The sequence below is a fragment of the Ciconia boyciana genome, chromosome 2, assembly GCF_034638445.1.
Source record: "Ciconia boyciana chromosome 2, ASM3463844v1, whole genome shotgun sequence".
Classification (NCBI taxonomy): Eukaryota; Metazoa; Chordata; class Aves; order Ciconiiformes; family Ciconiidae; genus Ciconia; species Ciconia boyciana.
The window spans coordinates 46,535,314-46,557,808 of NC_132935.1; the positions used below are offsets into that span (position 1 = coordinate 46,535,314).

Here is a 22,495-nt window from a genome sequence, read left to right on the forward strand (position 1 = left end):
GCAACAGAAAAGCATGTCAAGTTCCTCTCACTGAGAATTGTGATGGGAATTTGGCAGGAGCCCCACAGTTGATATCGTTCTCTTACATACATTTCTCCCTTTCAATTTCTAATACACGTAGGCCAATAAGAAAGGCCAATTCCTTGTTCCTTTCAGTTGCCCACCTCTCTCAAGGCAGTATTTCTCTCAAGGCAGTTAAACATACATATTTCAACATAAAAACACTGATATGGAAACATTCTCCTTTTTAACAGGCAGATACTCAGAGGTTGAAGATTTAGTCCTCACTGAAAGGCTTTGCCAACATAACTGCTGCTAATGGTTATGACATTTTTTCATTGGGAGGCATAGACACAGTGTGACAAAAGCATTCTTGACATCCATCCTTCACATCTGATTTTATGTACATCTTCCATAAACACATGAATTCTTATTTTGTCTCACAAGCATCTAAATTAATGAATTTTGCAATCACCAAGCAGCTGAAAAGACATAGCTCTGGGCTACAATCCCACATGTCTAGATACAACAGCTTTTAAGCATCTCTCCTCCAGAAGGGATCAAGTGGAAAAGCTCTGATTATTTTTTCCTGAAGAAGAACATGGGCTCAAAAAGAAGTGACAAAGCCTAAGAACTCATCCATGGCCTTGAATCCAGGGGCTGCTCACCTGCATCAGGGCTCTGTGGTGCCAGCTGGAGCCTGAGCCTCTCCTCCAGTGGGAAAGGCATCAGGTCCTTCCTGGTGATCACCCCAACCACTCGGTTCTGCGGGTCAACAACAGTGAGGTGGCGCAGCCCCAGGGTGCGAAAGATGATGTAGGTGCGTTGCAGTGAGAAATGAGCTTGGATTGACATTGCAGATTTGTTTATGTATGGCTCCTGTAAGGCAAAGAGAGAAGACATAGGGAGAACACAAAAGCATGAGTGCACCCCTGCCACAAGGGTGGGAAGGAGAGGCAGAGGAAGGAGGCTGGGGAGAGAGAGGCAGCAGGCTTGAGGGGCACGAGCCAATAAGAACATTAGTTCTTCTTTCCCTGTTCCCCATCCCGAATTATACCTAAAACATCAGGAAATACCATAGTAAAAAAACACTTTCTTTTTTGGTAAACAATCAGGTTCACTCTAAATAAACTATTATGACTGGAATGTACCCAAATCTCACAGGCTAGAAAAGCAAAGTTGAGCTTCATTGATACGGTCTGAGTTTTTACTTGGAAATAGTCAGTGACCCCAATATTTATTAAGTCTTAAGATTTTTTATAGCTGCTATCTCATTACACAACCATTTATGACATCCTGTAATATTTTGCAATAAATGCTTATAAAAGTCAATTTACATAGAAACATAGACTGTGAGGAAGAGGACAAAGAAAACAATCATATGGCTCTGAGAAGAAGAGGGCCTGCAAGTACTAAACTCTGGTCACTGAAAACTATGAGGGTTATAACAGTTTTTTGATAGGAACAGAGCTAAAGACTATTTTATTGTTAACCAAGCTGGTCTTTATATAGGTGCTCGCTAAGGTTTTTACTTTTCACGTAATTCTACAGTATCCTTCTTATGACTTGGCCAGTTCTGTCAAAGAAGGTGTATTATGCTTCCCAAGTGTTATGCTTCCCCAAACAGGAAAAATGAAACAAAGACATGATAAAATAATATAAATAAATGCATAGTATAGAGGCACGCGTCTCTTCTCCCTCCTTCATTTACAGGACTGACAAGATATTCAAAGACATACGGAGGAAAAAAATTAAAGGTGAAAAGGTTTCCTCTTTCTATACCACATATAATTTTGCTCTGGAACTCACTGCCACAGAAAATCATTACACCCAAGAACTTCACAATGGATATTTCTGTGGATATCTGAAAGAGAGCTTTCATGAGTGATAATAACAAGTTGTTGGAAGGGATGCTAAACTTTGTGCTTCGGGGATCAGATCAGGTACTAAAAAGTTAGGTACCAATGTGAAACCTAATTGAGTGCAAGAGGTTTCCCATAACAAAAAAGTTGTGTGGCCCAATAGCACAAGCACTGGACTGTGTCTCAGCTGAGCTGCCTTCTACTCCCATGCATGACCTCCTCTTGAACTTTGGAAAGCCATATGTCCTCTCTCCACCTCAGTTTCCCCATCTATTAAAATGAAACTCTTAAACCAAATTAGATAACGGATATCAGGAGCATTGTGGGTTTTATAACTTCTCTCCTTCTAGCTATTCTCAAAGCAAGGAATTCAGACTAGATGGATCTCAAACTCTGTCCCATCTTCTTTACACATGAGTAAACAGGAGCAGATTTTACATCTCTTTAAATAAAAGCCATCTGAATTAGGCTCTCTGGCTTGGATTTCCCAGTGTCCCCCACCTCAGTTTCCATGCTGTAGACTGGAAATTCACCGAGGCAGAAACTACATTTATTTTGTTTATAATATATTTATTTGAGGCCTTATTCAGTATACCAAACACTTTATTACTTTTGGACCCAGGATTTTAGTACAATATTTAGGAAATAAATGTGGCAATGTCATAGCAGGGATTAAAAAAAAAAGGAAAGGGGAAAGAAATATAGCTTTATTTATAAAGTTGATGTATAGGCACTGTACCGTAATGGAGCCTAAAATCTCAAAAGCATTGCTTTATATTTGCTTTATAGGACTATAAGAGCCAAATAATGACATTTAAATGATCTATTCCATTAACATTGTATCACTTTGTCAATCTGGAATGTATTTTAATCAAAAGCTCCCTTGAAATGGTCTCCTTTGTTGTATTTTCTTTTTGGCTCATTTTATCAACATCTGTTATGTTTATACAACATGAATTAAAACTTCGGAATGCTGTTTGTACTCAGCTACTTTTGTTGAGAATGTAACGTCCCAGGATTGGCAGTGTTTATGTAAATCAGTGCGGCTGACACAGCCATCATAAACAAATGAGAAAATATAACAAACACATTGTTCATGGAGGAAATGTTTGTTTTTAGAGTTGGCTTCAGTCTTACCAGATTGATGAAGAGTTGCTGATACCGGGGATCTGTAGTGTAGCGATTCAGCAGCATGGTTAGGCGCGACAGATTGGGCAGCTTCTCCACTGTTATCTGAAATAGGCAAGAATCCATTTCTCTTTCCTTCTGTGCTGCACGTTAGAACGCAAGGTTCAAAAGATTTCCAGTTTGACTCTTAAGAAGAAGTTTTCTAGCAGAGCTACACTGGCAGAGCTTGTCCAAACTCTACACATTCTTTTGCCAATAAGGCTTAAATTAGCAATTTAAAATTAAACACTCTTTACTTACAAAAAGATTTTTTTCCCTTAGTATAACTGTATCTCTATTAAGACAATGTAAGTTATATTAGCTTAGGGGTGAGGTTTTTCACACTGTGAAAATTCACACGCTAAGTGGTAATTACGTGATAGCATAGTGTAGAAAAATGCAACAAAACTGGTATCAGGCATCAGCTGAGCCTCAGCCCTCTTCCATAGGAGTATCTATTTGTATCCTGGCACCTCATCCCATACATAATTGCCCTGCTCCTTCTCAACATTGTTTTGCCAGCCAGATTCCCATGTGCAGACCAAGCTTCAGTAATATATGATGACTTTCCAGCTGTGCCTGTATAAATTGCTCAAAGCTATGTTACCAGTCTTGCCTTGGTAACACACGATTTTCTTCTACCACGCTTAATGTTTACTATTCCTAAAAATCCTTTAGTCATCTATCAAAGGGAAGAATGCTACATGCTTTTCAAGTTTGAAAACTTTTATAAACACTCATCATTCAGAGAGGTGCTACCCCATACAGAATTAAATATTATAATAATTCTGCTATCCACGGAGAAGTTGAGAGAGAGAAGATTGGAACAGCCTATCTGAGCAAGGAAATTCTTTGCCAGCACTCTTGCACAACTTCCAGACTCTGAGTGGCATTATAGTTTATGACAGCTGTCCCTGGAAGGTCTCTAGTCATCCTTTAATTTAAATTGTACCTGACCACTTCTTTATCTCAACCACATATATTACATCATTTCCTCATTCATGGAGAGCTCATCCTAAATCACCCAATGCACGTGCTGATTAAACAAGGAAAGAATTGAAAGAAAAGAGGTTACCTTCTCATAGGAGAGGGGAGGAGAGGAGGAGAAAGACTCATCATTTGTCTCTGGTTCAAAGATGTGCTCATTCTCCAGCAGCATGCACAGCTCTAACCTAAGGTTAGAGAAGAGGACTACATTCATTATAAGAGGCACATTTTAAAAAGCAAGCCCATAATGCTTTAGCATCAGATGTATGATGGTACCTCAAGTACTGTGTGCAGTTTTGGGTGCCTCAATATAGGAAGGACATCAAACTATTGGAGCATGTCCAGAGGAGGGCGACCAAGATGGTGAAAGGCCTCAAGGGCAAGACTTATGAGGAGGGGCTGAGGTCACTTGGTTTGTTCAGCTTGGAGAAGAGAAGGCTGAGGGGTGATCTCATCGCAGTCTACAACTTCCCCCCAAGGGGGACAGTGGAGGGGGAGGTGCTGATCTCCTCTCCCTGGTGACCAGTGATAGGAATGAAGCTGCATCAGGGGATGTTCAGGTTGGACATTAGGAAAAGGTTCTCCACTGAGAGGGTGGTCGGTCACTGGAACAGGCTCCCCAGGGAAGTGGTCATGGCACCAAGCCTGTCAGAGTTCAAGGAGTGTCTGGACGATGCTCTCAGTCGTATGGTTTAGTTTTAGGTAGTCCTCTGAGGAACAGGGAGTTGGACTTGATGATCCTTATGGGTCCTTCCAACTTGATATATTCTATGATTTTATGTTTCTAGAGCATTAGTGGGCTGGCCACATATTTCACCTTCCTAAATTTCCATCAGCAATAGCAGCATCACACAGGTGTTTTCTGGTTTATTAGATTAAAGGCTAATTAGATTAAAGGACATCACCTATCCTACATGTTCTTCTTGACCTGGATCAACCTGCTTGGCAGGACCAGCTCATGCACTGTCTAGTTTGCACCCAACAAGACAATATCAATAATAAGCAAATACAATTATCTGAATATAAGTAGATAGACTGTTGTTCCTTCCCACATCCTTCTTATGTAACACCTACATTAAAACACAAGATCTGCAAAAAATTCATGTCATATTTTAAATCATCATTTTAAATCGATATCTTTATCAATTATTATATCATTTCAAACCTTTCTTTAGAGTTCTCCCCTTCTGCACTATGCATATAAAACCTTGACAAGCAATATATTTAAAATTATCATTTATATCTTAGTGTTTCCTTGCTCCACACACACACACACACACTCCATCCACAGTATCCACTTCCAGCCTTTTAATTTATATTTAGATAACAAACACCTTGGGGACCACCACAAAGCTTTTTGTTTTGCAACATACTTAACATCACGTTAGCCCTGGTCTGTGATTACAACTAGGAACCACTACAGTAGTACAAAGATGTGCAACAGACTGCTAAATGATGTGCTTAAGGGACCCAGAGGAGAGCAGGTACACAATCTTCATTAGGGCATCAGAGAAATACCAATGAGGTACAAAGTGGCTTTTGTGACTCAACACAAAGTATAAGCCGGGAATTTTTCAAATAAATATTTCTGTATCCAAAAATATTGATTTCTTCAAACCAAAACTTGTTATAGGAATTTGCTAGTTTTAACATAATGTCTCCTGGGAAAGATTAGTCTGCTTCAAGGTGGGATTAGCACTCCACAGCAGAGGACTTACCCTAAGATGATGTGCTTGCCAGACCCAAAAGCTGGTGGTTAGTGCCCTCCCTAGGGACAGGATATGGAAGAACTAGGTTCAAGCCCTTTCTCCACACTCTCCTTCATAACAAGCACCTTAGTGGCTATGTATGGCATGTCTTAATTTCTCCTGTTGGAGGGGTTCCATGCTGAATAAACAGGGATCTGTACAACCGCATCACCCCTGTTCCCACTGGCTGCCCTGACCAGCAGGCTATTTGCCATTCTATTATTTTCTTTCCAAACAGTCTCCCCTTCGCTAGTCTATACTTCTTTGTCCTACATTTGATCAAGCTGGATCAAAACTGTAAAGAGTGCAAAAAAATAGTAAACTTATTAGGAAATACCATTGAGCTCTCACACACAAAGAGGTAACATTAAACTAGTTTCCAATGTATTACATTAAATTGCAGTTTCACATGTTTTGGGTCTTTTATATAGCCTGCCTTTTCTCCAACTTAAAACCAAGATACTTTGGGACCATCTTCCTCCGCATTTTAGTTCAGATCTGGAACACACATTTGAAAGAAACTATCCTATCACCTCCACCTCCCATGAGCTGGTTAGCATTGTAGAGCAGTCCCCTTTCTCCTGAAACAGTCAGCTGTTTCACTCTGTAGATCCAGTCTTGAAATCTGCATTTTGTTAATGCAGACATGGCTCTGGTCTCTCATCTAAGGTTCTCAATGGGATCTATAAATGTGTATGCCTGTGGCTGGGATATAGGTATCATCCTTTTACAGGTGAAGGCCCGAGTATGAATATAACCTGTGGAAAAACATCGGTTCTGAAGAAAATCAGTGGCACAGCCAGGAATACTAGGAGTCTGTCCCCTGCTCCTACCTTTAAAGCACACCCCATTCACAGGACAAGCAAGGAATTCAGTATCCTTCATAACTATTGAAACTTTACCTGTCTCAATTTAATGTCTGACTGGCTTTGGTTTTCATAAAATCTCTTTCAGATTACTAAGGAGAGCACAACACTGCAGCAGAGCTAACTGCTGAGAAAACTCCACTGAGGAAATACTTTGCCCTGGGCTCACATCTGCCCTCCTGGGAAAGTGACTGGCTTGTCCTAAGCCTCTTGCCATGTGCATGCCAGCATATGGACATGTCGCATAGACAATTAATGGACTTGGGTTTGAGGACAATCATGAGAATACACTAAAAAGAACAGTACAGGCATGCTACAACAGGCAAGATCTATTCCCCTCAGGCTACATTTGGAGGAGGAAAGGGAGGAAAACACAATAAGCTCAGAATATATTCACTAGAGCAGAGGGCATGGAGAAGAAATTAATCCAGTCATGCCCTATGAATTACCTTTGGTGCATTACACACTTTGTTCTGCAGGGCTCTCTGAAGGTTCACATTTAATGGTCTTTCACAAACAGGTCTGTAATTGTTCTAAGGGAGATATAAATACACAGACCTAATTCTGCTCCGAGATCATCACATACAGCTCCAAGAAGTCAATTTCAAGGATGATCACTGGGCCAGGAATACTCTCAAGACTTTAATCCTAACATGAATATATAGACGTCAGGTGTGAAAGTTATGATCCACCCTGATCGTTTGCCAGATTCTGTATGCTTGGGTCCAAAACACTGTTCAGGCCTGTCCATAGTCCAGACTTCACCATTTTCCACTTGAACATCATGGGCTGGAATTAAAAAAACAGCAACATTCACCATGAGCTGAAAGAGCAGAAACATTTGCTCATCACCAGTGGTTTGTTGGCCAGTTTTGGCAGCTTGCAATTTGCTCGGCACTGCTCTTAACTAAACCCAGCAGGGAGTCACTTAACAGGGCTTTGGGAAGTGTGAGAGAAATTTGGCTAATCAAAAAAAGCACACGCAAACACAATGAAGGAAATCGTTGGAACAGTTCTGATAAGAATCCAAGCCTATTAAAAACTGCCATATTCAGGAGAAAAATGAACATACATTATTTCACTTGGACTTCCAGAAGTCATGCTTCAGGGGTATAACAACATCACTCTTTGATGTTACATACAACATCCTTCCTATCACATCATCAAGCCTTAGAAAGCAGACCAAACATGTTTCTTGCACTATTTTGTGAGGTTTAACAGGAAGTGCTAGGATTCAGACTTGGACTCTGCAATTGTTCGTTTACTCTTTATTTATTTAAGAAGGAAGAAAACCTTAAGTAGGGAATCTCATTTCAAAGATTCCCTGGCAAGGCATTGCAGTAGTTTAATATGCTCTATCTGTTATAAAGCATGCATCATGAAGATACACCTAATTAAGATAACACATTATTATCCCAATATCCACATGTCAGATTTGGCATGGAAGTCAGGAATGAAAAGTATCTGACAGCTGATGGTGTCACTCTTCTTGTCAAGACGGCCAATTATCTGAGGAAACTACAAATTCTAAATATTGGGGGAGTGACATAAAAGGAACTGCAGCTCCGAAGTAGCTGCAAATGAACAGAAGGAAGATTAAAGGTGATGTCACTGGCAAAAGCATTCAGGGCAGGACTCTCCCAAATTGAATGGATAAAATAGCTACACAGTGGGGCGGGGGGAGGAGGGAGGGTTAGAGAACCTGAAGCATCATTTCTAGCTTGCTTCAGAAAGCTTTAGGCTTATTTCTCCTGCATTAATCCACCTAAGGTACCTGCATTGTTTTTATTCTTGAGCTGATTATATCTGATGTTCTGGCCAATATCCAGCTCAGTGAGGACCAGTGATTAACATATTCTGACCGGAATAAAACAAATGTCCCTTCCATGTATTAAAAATCTACTGTCTCAGGATTTCTCTCAGACATGTTTAAAATCCAGTGACAACAATTACTAAATTTTGATTTATGTATGTCAGTCAGTTTGAAAAAATTATGTCAAAAGAACAGGAACAACTAACAATAAATTGCACACTAAAATAACCAAATATGGCACCCTGAAACAATTCATGGTCCTTCCTTGTCCTAATACCTAGCTGGCATAAATTATTTTGCGATATCAACAAGTCTCTGAAAACTTGCTGCAGCTAAGACTTAGTGTCTTGCACCTTCAACTTTCACAGCAGTCGAAATGAAAGGAGTGCTCAGAGGATTTTGCAGGATTGGATCACTGATCTGCTCTCAGCAGGAGTTCTCGCATAAGCATGCAACTCTTCCAAAAGGGCACAATGAAATAAAGTTTTTCCATGGACTGTAAAATGTAAATTCTATTTAAGAATAGTTGTTACTTTATGTTTGTGGTAAGATAGCCACTACTATACTAAAGGCATTTTTCCTGACTTCAAATAGCATTGTGCCTTTTTTTAACTGGTAAAAAAAGAGTATTCTCCATATGGTGAGCTAGACAGTAGATAAGGACTAGATCATCACATACCGGGAACTATTTTAAAATTCACCAAATCTTCATCTTCCACAGCAAAATCTCAGGGTTACAGGGTTGTTTCAGGTTAGGCAGCCTAAATCATTACTGTTTACTTAATATTTCATTCTTCAAACCAAGAAGGAGCTTTGCATGAATTTTTGGCATTTTACCTACAAGATGATAAAAATGTCATTATCAAGTCCTGGACTGAGGTTTTCCAGAGCAAAGATCAAATCCCGTCCATGCCACAGCCTTTCAAAGGATGCTGAATAAATATTTAATCTCTGTACCTCAGTTTTCAGATCTACAAAACAGGGATTTATTCCACCTCAGAGCTGTGTTTTGAGGTTAATATTCATTACTTAAGTTGCCAGCTGTCTGGTTTTATGGGCACCATCATCAGGGTGAATGAGCAGACAGCAAGTCCACAGCCTCAACATGAAAAAGCAAAGGCAGCTGTTAATAAATTGTAAATGCAAACTAAATATTTCAAACCTACAGAAAGGATAGATTTTAGAAAAGGATGAAGACTTAGAATCAGATTTGTATTTCCCTACAAGGTGGCTTGTTACCAGGCAGATTTTCAACTTCAGAGGAACCTACCACACATTTAAACGACAGGACAAGTATGTGATCAGTCTTTCCATTCACACACCAGTTTTCCCCATGCCTATATTTGATTTCGACATTTAACAACACTCTGCACTTGCCTAAAAGCCACCCACATGCTGCAGCGAGGCTGCATACGTTTTTAATTTGGCTTTTTGAGTTAGCACACAGCCTCTGCAACACTCCAGTTTTCCCTCCAAAGGGCTCCATCACAAAGTCCTACAGCACCTGCACAATTATTTGTATGGCCAAACAGGCATGCTAATTTTAAAAGTATCATATAATGTTGGTCTTTGGAAGAAAATTTTCGCACTTCGGATACGAAATAAAACCACTGCCACAGACTCTATAAACCTTCCTCCATCTGTGTTATTCACGAGCTGCAGTGCCCCAGGACCCTGACAATACATGGGAGGATCATAACGTCAAGGGCTTTTGTTGAAAGTGCTGGATTCTATTTATTTTAATAGGCAAGATTACTGTATAGTGTATCATTGAAATTAACTGGATCAGCTTTTCAAAAGCAGGAGTCCAGACAGTAAAAACAAACAATGTGCTGACAGACTCTACCCTCTAACATGAAAACCAAGTAATCACAAAAGCACTTTGATATTGCCGTCAGCTCCCTAGTCTACACACCTAAAAATAGTTTTCAAGTCCCTAACGAGCTCCCCCTCCCCTTTTTTTCTTCTTTGCTGGCTGAGTTTAGATGCAGCCTTCAAACCACTGCCAATGGTGTTTCTAGCTTTGATCAGACCTGGTAGAATCACTGTTGCCCAGAACTTACAGCAAAGCCACAGGGAGGAGGAAGGGGGAAAGCTGTCCACGATCCTCTAGTAAGAAAAAAACCCTCATTTTTATCTCCATTTATTGCATGAACTTTGCAGACTTCTGTGTTTGATTGAGTAACTTTGCATTCCTGTGATCTAAACTTTGCAACCTCTCCACAACAGTGCCAGAAGGAAGAGGCTCTCCAAGAAGCTTTCAAATCTGTATCAGTTATTTCAAGAGTGCCAGCAGCAAGGCTGTCACAATATTAAGGTAGATATCGCTAAGCTCAGTAATTAATTTATGAATTGAATGTTTCGGGTCTGAATTCGTCTTTAACTTTCCATTTGTCCCTAAGCTGTTGCACCGCATTGCTTACTGAAGGCAAGTACTTCTCCTCTTGCTAAGAAAAATAAAGGTATTGCCTTATTAAACAAGTGTGTGTGGACTCTCTGCACACGTGCACACGCGCACGCCTTGAGAGTAGTGTTTCATGAGTCCCAACTGGGAGGGCAGATTAAAGAAAAATACCAGAAACCATACCTACAGCCTGACATATCTATGATATGTTGCAATGCTAGATCTCCTTTCCCACAGCACATATCAATATGCTATGCTCAGTTTTACTGAAGCGCTTGGCAGAAAGCATTCCTGACTCACAACGGTTTCTGTGCACTGGACTGACCAGAGGCGAGTCATACCTAATAAACTGCCATAAAATACTCATACACACACCACTTTGGATCAATGATTTCTCTGCTAAAGGATGTTACTGTGTAATACAGCTTTAAGTTTTCAACTTTGTCATATTTTCTAAACTCTGATCTCTTCAATTTACTTTCAGTTATGTGACATTCCCCTTTAGCGGAGTGAAAGCATGCATTAGCTAAACAATGTGGTTTGGATTTAGTGTTCCCATGCATCATCGTGAAAATGTTTGTCTCAGCAATAGTGTCATTATTGTTACTGGGAACAGCTGCTCTACCATGTCTTCTGATTGTGGAAAGCACAGTGTCTCCCTTTCCGCACCAGTTTACAAGCAGGGAAATTAAAGCAGGACCATCGAGTAGGAGTTTTATGAGTAAACACTGTTCTGTACCTGGCTTCCTCCTACCACGAAGAAAGCAGAAAGTGCAGCCCAGCAAGAACATCAGCAAAATAAATATTGCAAATAGAAATGTAGTTTGGCTCCCTCCACTGGCAGTTCTTCTGACTCCGGACCAGGGACTAACCTGAGGCAGAAATCCTCCTCCTCTCAGGTGCAGTTCGGCTCCATTAGACCCTGACACCCTTTGAGCGAGAATTAGAGCGGGGAGCTTGCTGCTGATCCAGCGGATGTTTAATATCTCACCTGAGTTTCTGAAGTGGAAAGAAGCAACCTTCAGCATTCTTGCCAGCGCTCCCAGCCTCACTGCAGTCAGTTTCCGCATCCCGCCCTGTGTGAGCGATGGAGTCTGGCTGGGTTCGCCAGCAGCGTCACAGCGGCCATGCTGCGTGCTGCGGACCCGGGCAGCTTGGCTCCGGCCAGCTGGCCATTTTTAAGGAAAGCTCACAAAACTGAGAGCTATTTGTGTGAATACACAGAGGAGCAGGCTCTAACTCACCTTCCAGAACAAGATCTTCAGAAGTAATTAGGCTTTATTTTCAGACAGATAAAATCTGTTTTCCAGAATATTACACCTCTTGAAATGTCTTCAGATGGGAAGCCATGCTTTCAAGTCACTAGGCATTTCTGAAAGCCCAAGCTTTGGTAACTTTTCAACTACACGAAGACCACATGTTTTGAATATATTTCTTTTCTGATTTGGAGCACAAAGTTCTATTTTTTGAAAGGATCTTAGATTCACAACTTTGTTCCGAAAATGGGAATAAGGCATTCTGAACACCTCACTTCACTTGTATCAAACAAACTTAGTTTGAGTAAGGCAATTACATAGTCAATACGCTCCCATATAGCATATAAAAATGTGTAATAAAACAGTTCAAACAAACATGGTAAACTACAAGGATTTTTGACAACTTTACCTACAATATTTTTATTGAAATGTCTTTTTGTCCCAAAAATAACAATTTTCATCAACCACAAATGCTGAAGTTTCAGTAAACTTGATGGGTGGGAAGAGATGGGGTTTCCTAGGTGAAAAAATACACACAAAAAATGCAGGCACAATGCCAGAAATGTCACATCCTGTACAGAAGTAGCAGAAAACCAAGTTTTACCCATTTCTGCTTAGACAGATATATTCTGTACAGTCTGCTTACAGTCAGAGATATTGTGGTTTCTGCATAATTACTTTCTCCCAATCAAATTAAATCAAGCAAAAAAAAAATTTTCCTTCAGCTAAAAGATAGACAAACAAAATGCCGAGTAATGGCTAACAGCTGTGTAGGTAAGAGTGCAAAGGCAGAAACAGGGAATCCAGCCTTCAGCCTTACAACAGGAGAGCTATGTATGGTACAGATCTGAGAGGTTCAGGCATGAACAAAATGGCTTATTTGTTATGGTAAAATTCCCAAACAGGCTACCCAGTGGTATTCGTCAGCTCAGGAGTTTCTCCAGGAAAATTGTCTCATAGCTGTGTTCACGGCAGAAATTAAGATTGCCAGGCAGCACTCCAGCTTCTGCCGCTCTGCACCACTTCTCCTCAAAGGAAATGGAGGGGACAGATCCTGGCCTAACAAGACACCAGCATCCACCTGCTTTTCTTCAGTGAATACCAGGAGGATTTAACTGCAGTACGGAAACCCTGCTCCTTCATTTTCCTTGGCAAAAGTGAAGGAAAGGCAAGAAAAGCCACCAACATCAGAACAGTCCCTGGGAGGACACATGGTATTCATCAGTTACAAATATGCAGGAAACCTACATATATTAAGGGATAAAGAGCATCTCAGAAAAAAAGCACCTAGGTAGAGAGCACGTTGTCATCCATTTTGGTGGAAGAAACCAGAGAGTACATGGGTGTCACACACGCATGTGGAGGGAAGTGATCATGCGTGGGAGGATGTGCAGCATGGCAGCAAAGACGTTGCTGATGACCATGAGGTATCATCACCCTCCATGTTATATCCCAGCCGTATCCACAGCCAGGGAAAAGACATTCATTACCTACAGCTTTCCTCCTCAAATCCTCCATGTCTTCTGTTTTTACGGTGGTTTACATTATAAAGTAACCTCTGGCAAAGAAGATGGAGCAGCAAAACGCAAGTGATGATGTGTCTAATCTCTTCATCATGTCAAAGAACCACTTCATTGCCCCACAATGGCCCTACACCAGTACATTGTAACATGTGGAAGTGAAAAAATAGCTCTTTTTTCAGTTTTGGTCTCACAGAAATTAGGCAGAAGCATAATTCTATCTTTTCCCACTGGAGGAGGATCTGGAGCCACAGGCTAGAGCAGCCAAGGCAAGAGAGAGCCAGGGGACCTCCCAACAACTCCTCAATACGCATTTACAGCCTCATGCAGCGTCTCTGGCAGAAACTTCCTGGGAAGGAAGGCAGTGGTCCCAACCTCAGGTCCCTCTGAAGAATGAATTCCACCTAGCCAGGCGGGCATGCCATTTAGGGCATGACATTTATACGTCTCAGCAGACTCTGGGCTAACACATTCATAACAGCCCAGCTCCCTTCCTGCAGTTGCTGGGGGGAGACGGGGGAGGCATTTCAGCTGCAGTGCAAAAGAATAGCCAGTTTTATTCTGATGTGCAAGTATCATCATTACTGTGGGAGAAATGAAGGGGGGAAGCCAGTCCCTCAACCCTCTGCGTTGCACACAAGAAGTCAATCATCCCCATCAATGCCGTGCATCGAGTTCACCAGCCACACGTTCCTCAAACTGAATTCTGCGAGGGTTTCCCAGGCATGCACAGAGCTCTGCCTATGGCAAAGTGTCAAAAGTATTACTCTAAGGAGATCTTTGTTTTGGAAACTTGCTTCTCAGCCACAGTTTTCTTCCTCTTTAACAATTTTAAAGCCAAGGAGTTTTCTTTAGTAGTTGCTTTTGGTTTTAGTCTCTACTGCTTACTCAACTGGGGAAGATAACAGCTTCAGATTTAGGTCAGCCATGTAAAAACATGTTTGGTGATCTCCTCTTGATCCCCAGTGGGTAACCATCCAGATCACAAAGAGTAGGAGAAAAATCTGGCCCCACTAAGCAGATCTGGAAGATTTTCAGGGTTCTGTGTGGGTTTTTTTTGAATGAAATTGGAATATCTGGGTGTTTGCTACAGGCCAGCACTGAGGTGCATTTGTAGGCCCATGCAAGTTCCAGCCGACATTGCTTGGCCACTGTCCTTGCTTTTGTAAGAACTGACATTGACCTTTTCTCTTCAAAGGGTCAGAATAGAATCATTCATATGTATTACAAAACATAACAACACTTTGTCCTTGTACAGCAACTCTCATCACTACAGTTTTGAAGTGTGGGCAGGTACCGCATAACTTTTACATTTGGTCCAAATTTACAGTGTTTCATCCATGCTTATTTCATGCGAAGAAATGGTACAGAAAAACACATAAATGAGAAACAGTACTAAAAAATTATGAGCTGCTGCTGCCTTCATGCAAGCTTAGCAGATTGTTTGCTGCTTTCCCTTCATTAGCTAGTTGCCCCCTTCTTTTTAACCTAATAACAACATTTTTGTACTAGAAAAAAACCCACATTTGAGAATCAATAATAATGCCCAAGGCAACTCTCAAGAAAAACATCATGGCAATTATATTTTGCATCTTCCCTAAGCCACCTTTTTTAAAATATGCCAGACAAGCCACATTTCCTCCACTCTAACATTATTGATGTACAAGATGGAAAAATAACTTATCATTTTTCTGCCTGTGGTCATGTCACCTCCACATGGGATTGCATTGGATGTCATAGGGTAAGAGGTTGAACAGCACCCTTCTCCTTTAAGGAGTTCACAGCAGTTCTCATGCTGGCCTTAACAGTTACGTGCTGCAAGAGCTGTAATTTTATGAGTAAGATGGAAAACCCGAATCCTAACTGCTTATGGTTATGAATACACTAATTTCATGACACATCACATTTTTGGAGGCTTGTTTCAGAGGATGGCTGCAGAACATTCCCTTCCTGGTGTTGGTGAGAACAGCAGAACAGCAAAGTCACCCGTGGTACCCGCTGGGGACAAGGCACCCAGAACTCATCACGCAAGTACTCAGGCCGCTGGGCATGCACTGGGGCAAGAAGGGGTATTGTCAGAACACCCCAAAACGCAACGCCTGCTCCCAGACAACGTCTCTGTATGGGTTTCACCGGAGTGAGCAACCAACTAGCCAAAAAAGCCATTTGCTGCTTCTTTGTCAACCATTTAAAACATTACCTTGGTATTACTCAAAACAGTCTAACAGCAGCTCATTTATGCTGAAAGTGACAGGGAAACAAACTTTTTCATTCATCCCTTTTAAAAGGCTCTAATAGAATGTCTTATAAAAGAGCTCTGGGGATTAAGCAAACCACAAGCCTGCCAGAATTGTTGGGTAGCATCAGCTTTTCTCTAAAGGTGCCTCTCTTTGGGATGTGCTAGTGATCAGCCTTCTGTCCCCCCTTTTTGCTTGCTCCCACACCACTTTGCTCTGCATTACAAAGCACAACGGTATTTGCATAAACTCAGCATACTCCTCAGCAGACTGGGATGCTCACTGCAAGGTGATTTGGTGAATTACTAAGGAAATGATGAGACTATAAATTGAATTTAAAAGGAACTTTGGCTGTATCAGTTCTTAGTGTCCTTTCTAGTTTTATTGCCGCGGACAGCTGAGAATTAAAAAAGCACACTATTTTACGCTATATAATATCTTCAGATTGGTGCACACTGCAGACTATCACTCAGAAATGTAGGTTTTAGTGCCTTAGCACATTTCTGATTAATAAAGTTTATGATAGCATCACCGTGAGGGAACAAGTATATATATCATATACAAATATATGATACTGCACTTATTGATGTCGTTACTCCTGCAGGCCACTGCAACCCAAACGATTTCCACTGTACCATTCTCATTCCAAGCAGATATTTGTCTTCCTAAAAGGTTCGTTTCTCTTCCTAAAAGGTTCATACAAACTGTTTCACTTGTCAATGAAGCCAGTTCACAATTTTTATTAAATATTCACTCCCTTCCCATCTTCATGCTCCAAAAGGGCAGCTGACCACGTTGCTGTGAGGTAAGTTCGTGTGGTCCAGCTGCCTGTGGTTCATCCTTGAAAATTTGTTATAAAGCAGGCAAGCAGACAAGTCCTAACCAAATTTCCACTGATGATGCACGGTTAACATTTTTCCCCATTCAGATCAACAGAAGAAAATACTTCTACCCTTGTTTGCTCACAGATAGCTCCCAACTGCCACGCAGTTAAGGTGCTAAACCAGAAGTGGATAAAAAAAAATCTCTACAAGAAAAGAGGTAGGATACTACAGTCATTCAGGACAAAAGGCACCATGCAAATTATGAAAGATTATGATATTAAAATACAAAACTGGCCATGTGTTTGTATTACAGTTATTGGAAGCATAATTCATAGGGCTTTGCTGTGTGAACTCCTATGAGTAGGAGTTGCGTATGCATCTTCTCCTTTCCTCTAGGATACTCAAGGTGGAAATTAAGTCACTGCCTCTCCCACTCATGACCCACCACTCAAAGGACAGTCTTAAGATACCTTCCTGAAAGGATGAATTCACTCTTGTAGTCATATGAAATACAGTACCATAAATACTTCAGTTATCAGGAGATTTTATATGCCTTTTGAGAGTCCCCCGTATGGCAAGGATTCCGTTAGTCTAATTCTTGTTTACCCTAGCATGTTAGTTCCAGTGACTTTGTTGCTTATCTCGTCTGTGATATGATTTATGTTAACTCATTTCCTGTAAAAGCATACACTAATAAAATGAAAAAATTGTGAAGAAAGAGCAGGCCAGCTCTGAATTGGCATGGGACATTTCATGAGTAACTAGATTCAAATCCTTTTAAATTACTGTTTCAGTGAAACTTTAAGGCTCTGAAGGGCAATTTTCCCTTTTTCTACAGTTCCCTTAAGATCATTTCATTGGTGCCGTTTCAATAAATCCCTGATGCAATAGATAACCTTGTACTAGAAAGGACCTAGGTCCTTTCTTTAAAGGACACCTGCTGTTCATGCTAAAAAAAGTACGAACAAGTTTCACATCCATCCCAAATAATCTTCACAAACAGATGCTTAAAGAAAAAAAATGGGATAAATGGGCAGAAACATCACATGACATCAATTGGATAGCATTTTTACCTTTTGATAGTTCCCTGGAACACCTCTGCATGGTCTGGCTTGGGCCTGCAAACCACTGGGAATCCGCCATGGCTTGTACTCACAAGAAGCCGAGCCAAGGAGGCAATGTTTTCCTTCAGGTGAAGGACTCTGACGCCAGGCTCCATGACGTCCCTGGCACAGAACAATTCCAGGTTCAACCTGAAAGACACAAAGCAGACAGCCAAAGGATTATTTAGTAAACAGGAAATGAGGCATACTGTACCACGTTAGCATTTGACGAGTTTATAATGTGTTAGTAAATTACTTCAAGATGGAAAACAATCTGCTTTATTTGCAAAAGTAAAAAAAAAAATGTAATTACCCAATAAAACTGCTTATCAAGCATTGCCTTTCTTTGTGTGAGACACATGATAAATTTAACCATATGCATGATATGGTCATCCTAGACAGGATATCATAAGACTCATTTATCACTTTGCATGACTTTTCATATTAAAAAAAGATTTTTAATCTGAGCTGAAATCTTCTGGAATTCTAGCTGATATCAAATAGTTTAAAGTTAAGCACTTTGAAGAAATTGAGGCTTACACTTATCATTCCAATAGGGTTTTGTTGTGGCGGTAGCAGCTAGACAGATAGCCCTTTCAAAGATAGCTTACAAATCATATATGGATTTTCCAGTATTTTCTAACACTTTTCAGGTTCTAGGCAAAGGTTCAGGAAATATGAACATACAAAATTGCAAAACATGTGTACCCACTACTTCTGACAGTAGGGTGAAATGAAAAATAAAGACACTTTCTGCAAAATTCAGGAGTAATTTCTATGGAATTACAGTAGGCCAGATTCTTACAACTGAAGTCAATGAACTGCCCTAGTTTTAAGCTTGTTTTATATTTTCTATTTTCAAAAAAGTACATTAATTATTCTGACTATCATCTGGACACACCATAAGCCAGAATCTCCTGTTCAGACACAGGGCTGACACAAACCACAGACAGAGACAACTGGAGCATAAATTTGCCCACATCCTGTTTTACCAATGTACCTTTCATCCCCGTGGTAAAAGCAACTCTTTCCATATGCTGTTAATTATTGTCCTCCCTCCTGAGAGACATAGGGTTATTTTTTCAAGCCAGTTACTCAGATGGCTTGTGATGTGACCACCTGCCTAAGAGTAACTGAACTGAGAAGACAGTGCACTTCATACATGGCACCTACACAGCTGTGAAACAAGTTTCTTCTTCTTCTAAACTGGGATGGATTTAAATGAATCCTGAAAAAGAACAGTCTTATATGCGTTGAATCGTGTCATACCCATCCCCAGTTATATGAAACAGACTGCAGGCAATGAAAATTTGGAACATCATCTTATTACAGATCCACGTTTCAAGGAACCAGAACACCATCTTATGGAAAAATGAACCTCTCTGAACCACATTTTGCTTCTGAGTTAAAATGAGCAGTAGTTTACCTTGCAAATCAAAACGCCTGAGTGCACAATTGAGTATCAACTAGTGAAAACAAAACCTAAAAATCGCAAAGAAATGGATTTTTTTCATTCTTAATCTCACTGAGTGCTACCAGTTGATGCAGTACAAGTGATGGAACTCAGTGGGAACTACAGATGCTGCTCAGGATGAGTTGCTGTCAGAACTGTGCCGCTGTGGCTGTTTGTTGCGTAAAACACCCCACCAGAGGAATTTTATTTTTCCTAAATGAGTAGATTCCTGTTCATTCTCTGCCTCTTTTCCATCTCCATAGGGCAGATACAAATCTGTATTTGCCTGCCTTAAGCTTTGTCTAGTAATACTATACACTGTATTGCTATTAAAAGTACTGTACCTAGCTCAGTGGACACAATGTGAAAACAAGATTAATGATAATAGCTGAATTACATGAAATACGTGCAAACCCCAAATGATTTTTAAATAAGAGCAGTGTGAATACTGTTACATTCCAGCAGATTCTGGAGTGTATTTCTTAGCAGTACGTAGGTTTTCCATCTTCACAACTTTACAGTTTTGCTCTGTTGCACGGAAAGCAAATGTTCCACATTATTGCAGAAGTCTATGAAACATCCTTAGGTTTTGTCAGATCAGTTATTTGTATAAAAGCAAGGGATAGCTCATTATATGGTTCTGTGATCTTGGCTTTTTCTGGGATTATAAAGTGTGTGTATTGTCTACATCAACTATACACCTTGTACTATCATCGGTCAGCTTTTTCCAGATGTAAGAACACACTATGGGCTGGCACTGATTCACTGCTCATTTTCAGTGACATTTCTTTCAGTAAGTCTTCTGTCTGTTGCTGTAAAGAATAACCTTGCTGTGGGGGTGGAGGAGACAAGCAAGCAAAAGAGTTGTTTTATGAAAGACTGTTACAAGGCCAAGGCATCTTTAAATAGAATTGGCTAAAGAAAGCTTTCACCAATATATTACTTCTCAGAAAAACACCAAGCCAAACTGGAGTTGTATCTATACAATAATAAGAATCAAGGATTGTTCAAGTCAGAAGGGACCTCAGCAGTTCCCTAGTCCAACCTCCTGCTGAAGGTAGACTCAGCCATGAGCTCAAACCATGTGCTTGGGCGTTTCTCCAGTCTGGTCTTAAAAACCTCCAAGGACGGAGGCTCCGCAACCACCCTGGGCAGCCTGTGCCACTACCCCACTGTCCTCATGGTGAAAAGGTATTTCCTCATATCCAGTATGAACATCGCTTGTTTCAACTTGTGCCTGTTGTTTCTTGTCCACCATGCACCATTGTGAAGACCATGGCTCCATCTTCTCAATGATCTCCAATAGTTACCGGGGGGGGGGGGGGCACACTGTTAGGTGCCTCCAAAGCCTCCTCATCTCCAGGCTGAACAAGCCCCAGTCCTGCATCCTCACAGCACAAGTGGTCCAGCCCTGACCATCACAGTTTGGCAACATCTGCAATTCTGTTGAAAGTCCACTCCGTTGTCTCCTCCATGTCCTTTATGAAAATGTTAAACAGGCCAGGTCCAGGGATAGACCCTGCAGTGCTCCACGTGTTAGGCCTCCAGGCAGCGTATGATGCCCTACCAGTTATTTTACCATACAGTTGTTCAGCCTGTAAACTGTAACGTCTTATCTTGGATACAAGAACAAGATGCAAGACAGTGTCAAAAGCCTTGCTAAAGTCAAGGTAAATGATGTCCACTGCTCTCCTCTCATCCACAAACACACTCATTTCTGCATAGAAAGCAATCAGGTCAGTCAGGCATGGTTTACCTTTGGTCAATCCATGCTGACTGTTCCTGATAACCACCTTCTCCTTCATGTGCCCAGAAATCTCTTCCAAGAGGACTCACTTCATGATTTTCCCAGTGACTGAAGTGAGGTCGACTTACCTGTAGTTTTCTAGGCTGAACTTTTGGTCTTTTTTGAACATAGGCACAATACTTGCCATTCTGCCATTACTGGGGATCTCTCCCAATCTCCACAACCTTTCAAAGATGAAAGACAGCAGCCTTACAAAGACATCAGCCAGGTCTCAGAATCCTTAGATGCAGCCTATCTGGTCTCATAGACTTCTATGGCTCAAGTTTTCACAAGTAATCCCTCACTCGGTCCTTAGCTACTTAGTTCTCCTTGAATCCTTACACCAAATTCAGAGATCTAGAAGTCCTTGTTGGTAGACAGTGAAGCAAACAAGGCATTGAGTGTCTTACCTATGGCTGCTGTCACTAAATCATGTGTCCTCCTCCATCTCCTTCCAGAGCACTAAATCTGTTCTGCAGTTGCAGACCTGAAAGTGGAGAGGGAACCATTTTCATACTGCCAGGAGTCACAGGTCTCCAGCCTTCCCCATCATGGCAATCTCCATTTGCCACCCACAACCTACCATGATCTCCTGGTGCCCTTCCTTCTGTGTAACTGGGGGTTCAGGCTGTTGTTAAATGGGTGCTTAACACACCGTTACCAGGATCAGCCTTCCCAGCAGCAGCCCAGATCCAAAGATAGCAAAGAAAACTCACAGAAGAGCCAGAAGGAGAGTACAAATAGTGCATAGGAGCCTAAAAACCATCCCAGGCACCTATGTACGCACTAGCCCACCAACGGCCATGCTAGCTGCCCAGGCCATGCTCACAGCCCTCCAGGGAGTAGTGCTGCCCATGGGCCAGTTAGACAGCAAATGTACGCCGTGCCCAGGCATCAGCCCCTGCAGGCAGGGTCCCCACCGCTGGGTCCCTTTTTCTGCACAACTACGAGCCTGCCCAAATGCCTCCCAAGGACCCTTTGCTTAGCTGGTGAGTACCACTGCTGCTGCAGGGCTTATGCACGCTTGTGTTTATGCAATAAAGCCCTCGGTTTCACAATGCAATTTCAAGCAAGGACATTTCATTTACCATTTTGAAAATGCCTTTTTGTATGGAATAACAAGAGGTACTTAGATTTGGATTTTATCAAGTAGATCTTTCTTACATGATTAGATTTACAAGGATTTAGAAGGAGAGACACAGAGCTGTAGTCACACTACTAAAATAGATCTAGCATAAATTTTTCTTTTATAGGACATGTGAGAACATTTTCTCCCAAAATGTAATTCACTATAGTAGCATAATGTGTTAAAGTATTAAGGCTATTTCACCAAAGTTATGATATCCAAGTTTCAAGAGCACATCCATGAGACTGGATATAACATGGAACGAAGACAATCTGCCTTATGACCTAAATAAGACGTTCATTTGGTAAGAAGCCAATATCCCTGAATGGTAAACTGTCTTGAA

The 22,495-nt window shown here is 41.1% G+C and overlaps 1 protein-coding gene across 1 annotated transcript in view; it reads right to left on the bottom strand.

The window, feature by feature from the left end:
* The window catches only part of LOC140647665 (chloride channel protein C-like), a 104,128-nt gene that overhangs the window by 24,022 nt on the left and 57,611 nt on the right, over positions 1-22,495 (bottom strand). Inside the window, exons 13-16 of the mRNA XM_072852515.1 lie at positions 17,758-17,937; positions 4,105-4,201; positions 3,000-3,095; positions 669-879 (exon numbers count right to left, since the gene is read on the bottom strand). Coding sequence (XP_072708616.1) covers positions 669-879; positions 3,000-3,095; positions 4,105-4,201; positions 17,758-17,937 — 584 coding nt within the window. The remainder of the gene's footprint in view (positions 1-668; positions 880-2,999; positions 3,096-4,104; positions 4,202-17,757; positions 17,938-22,495) is intronic.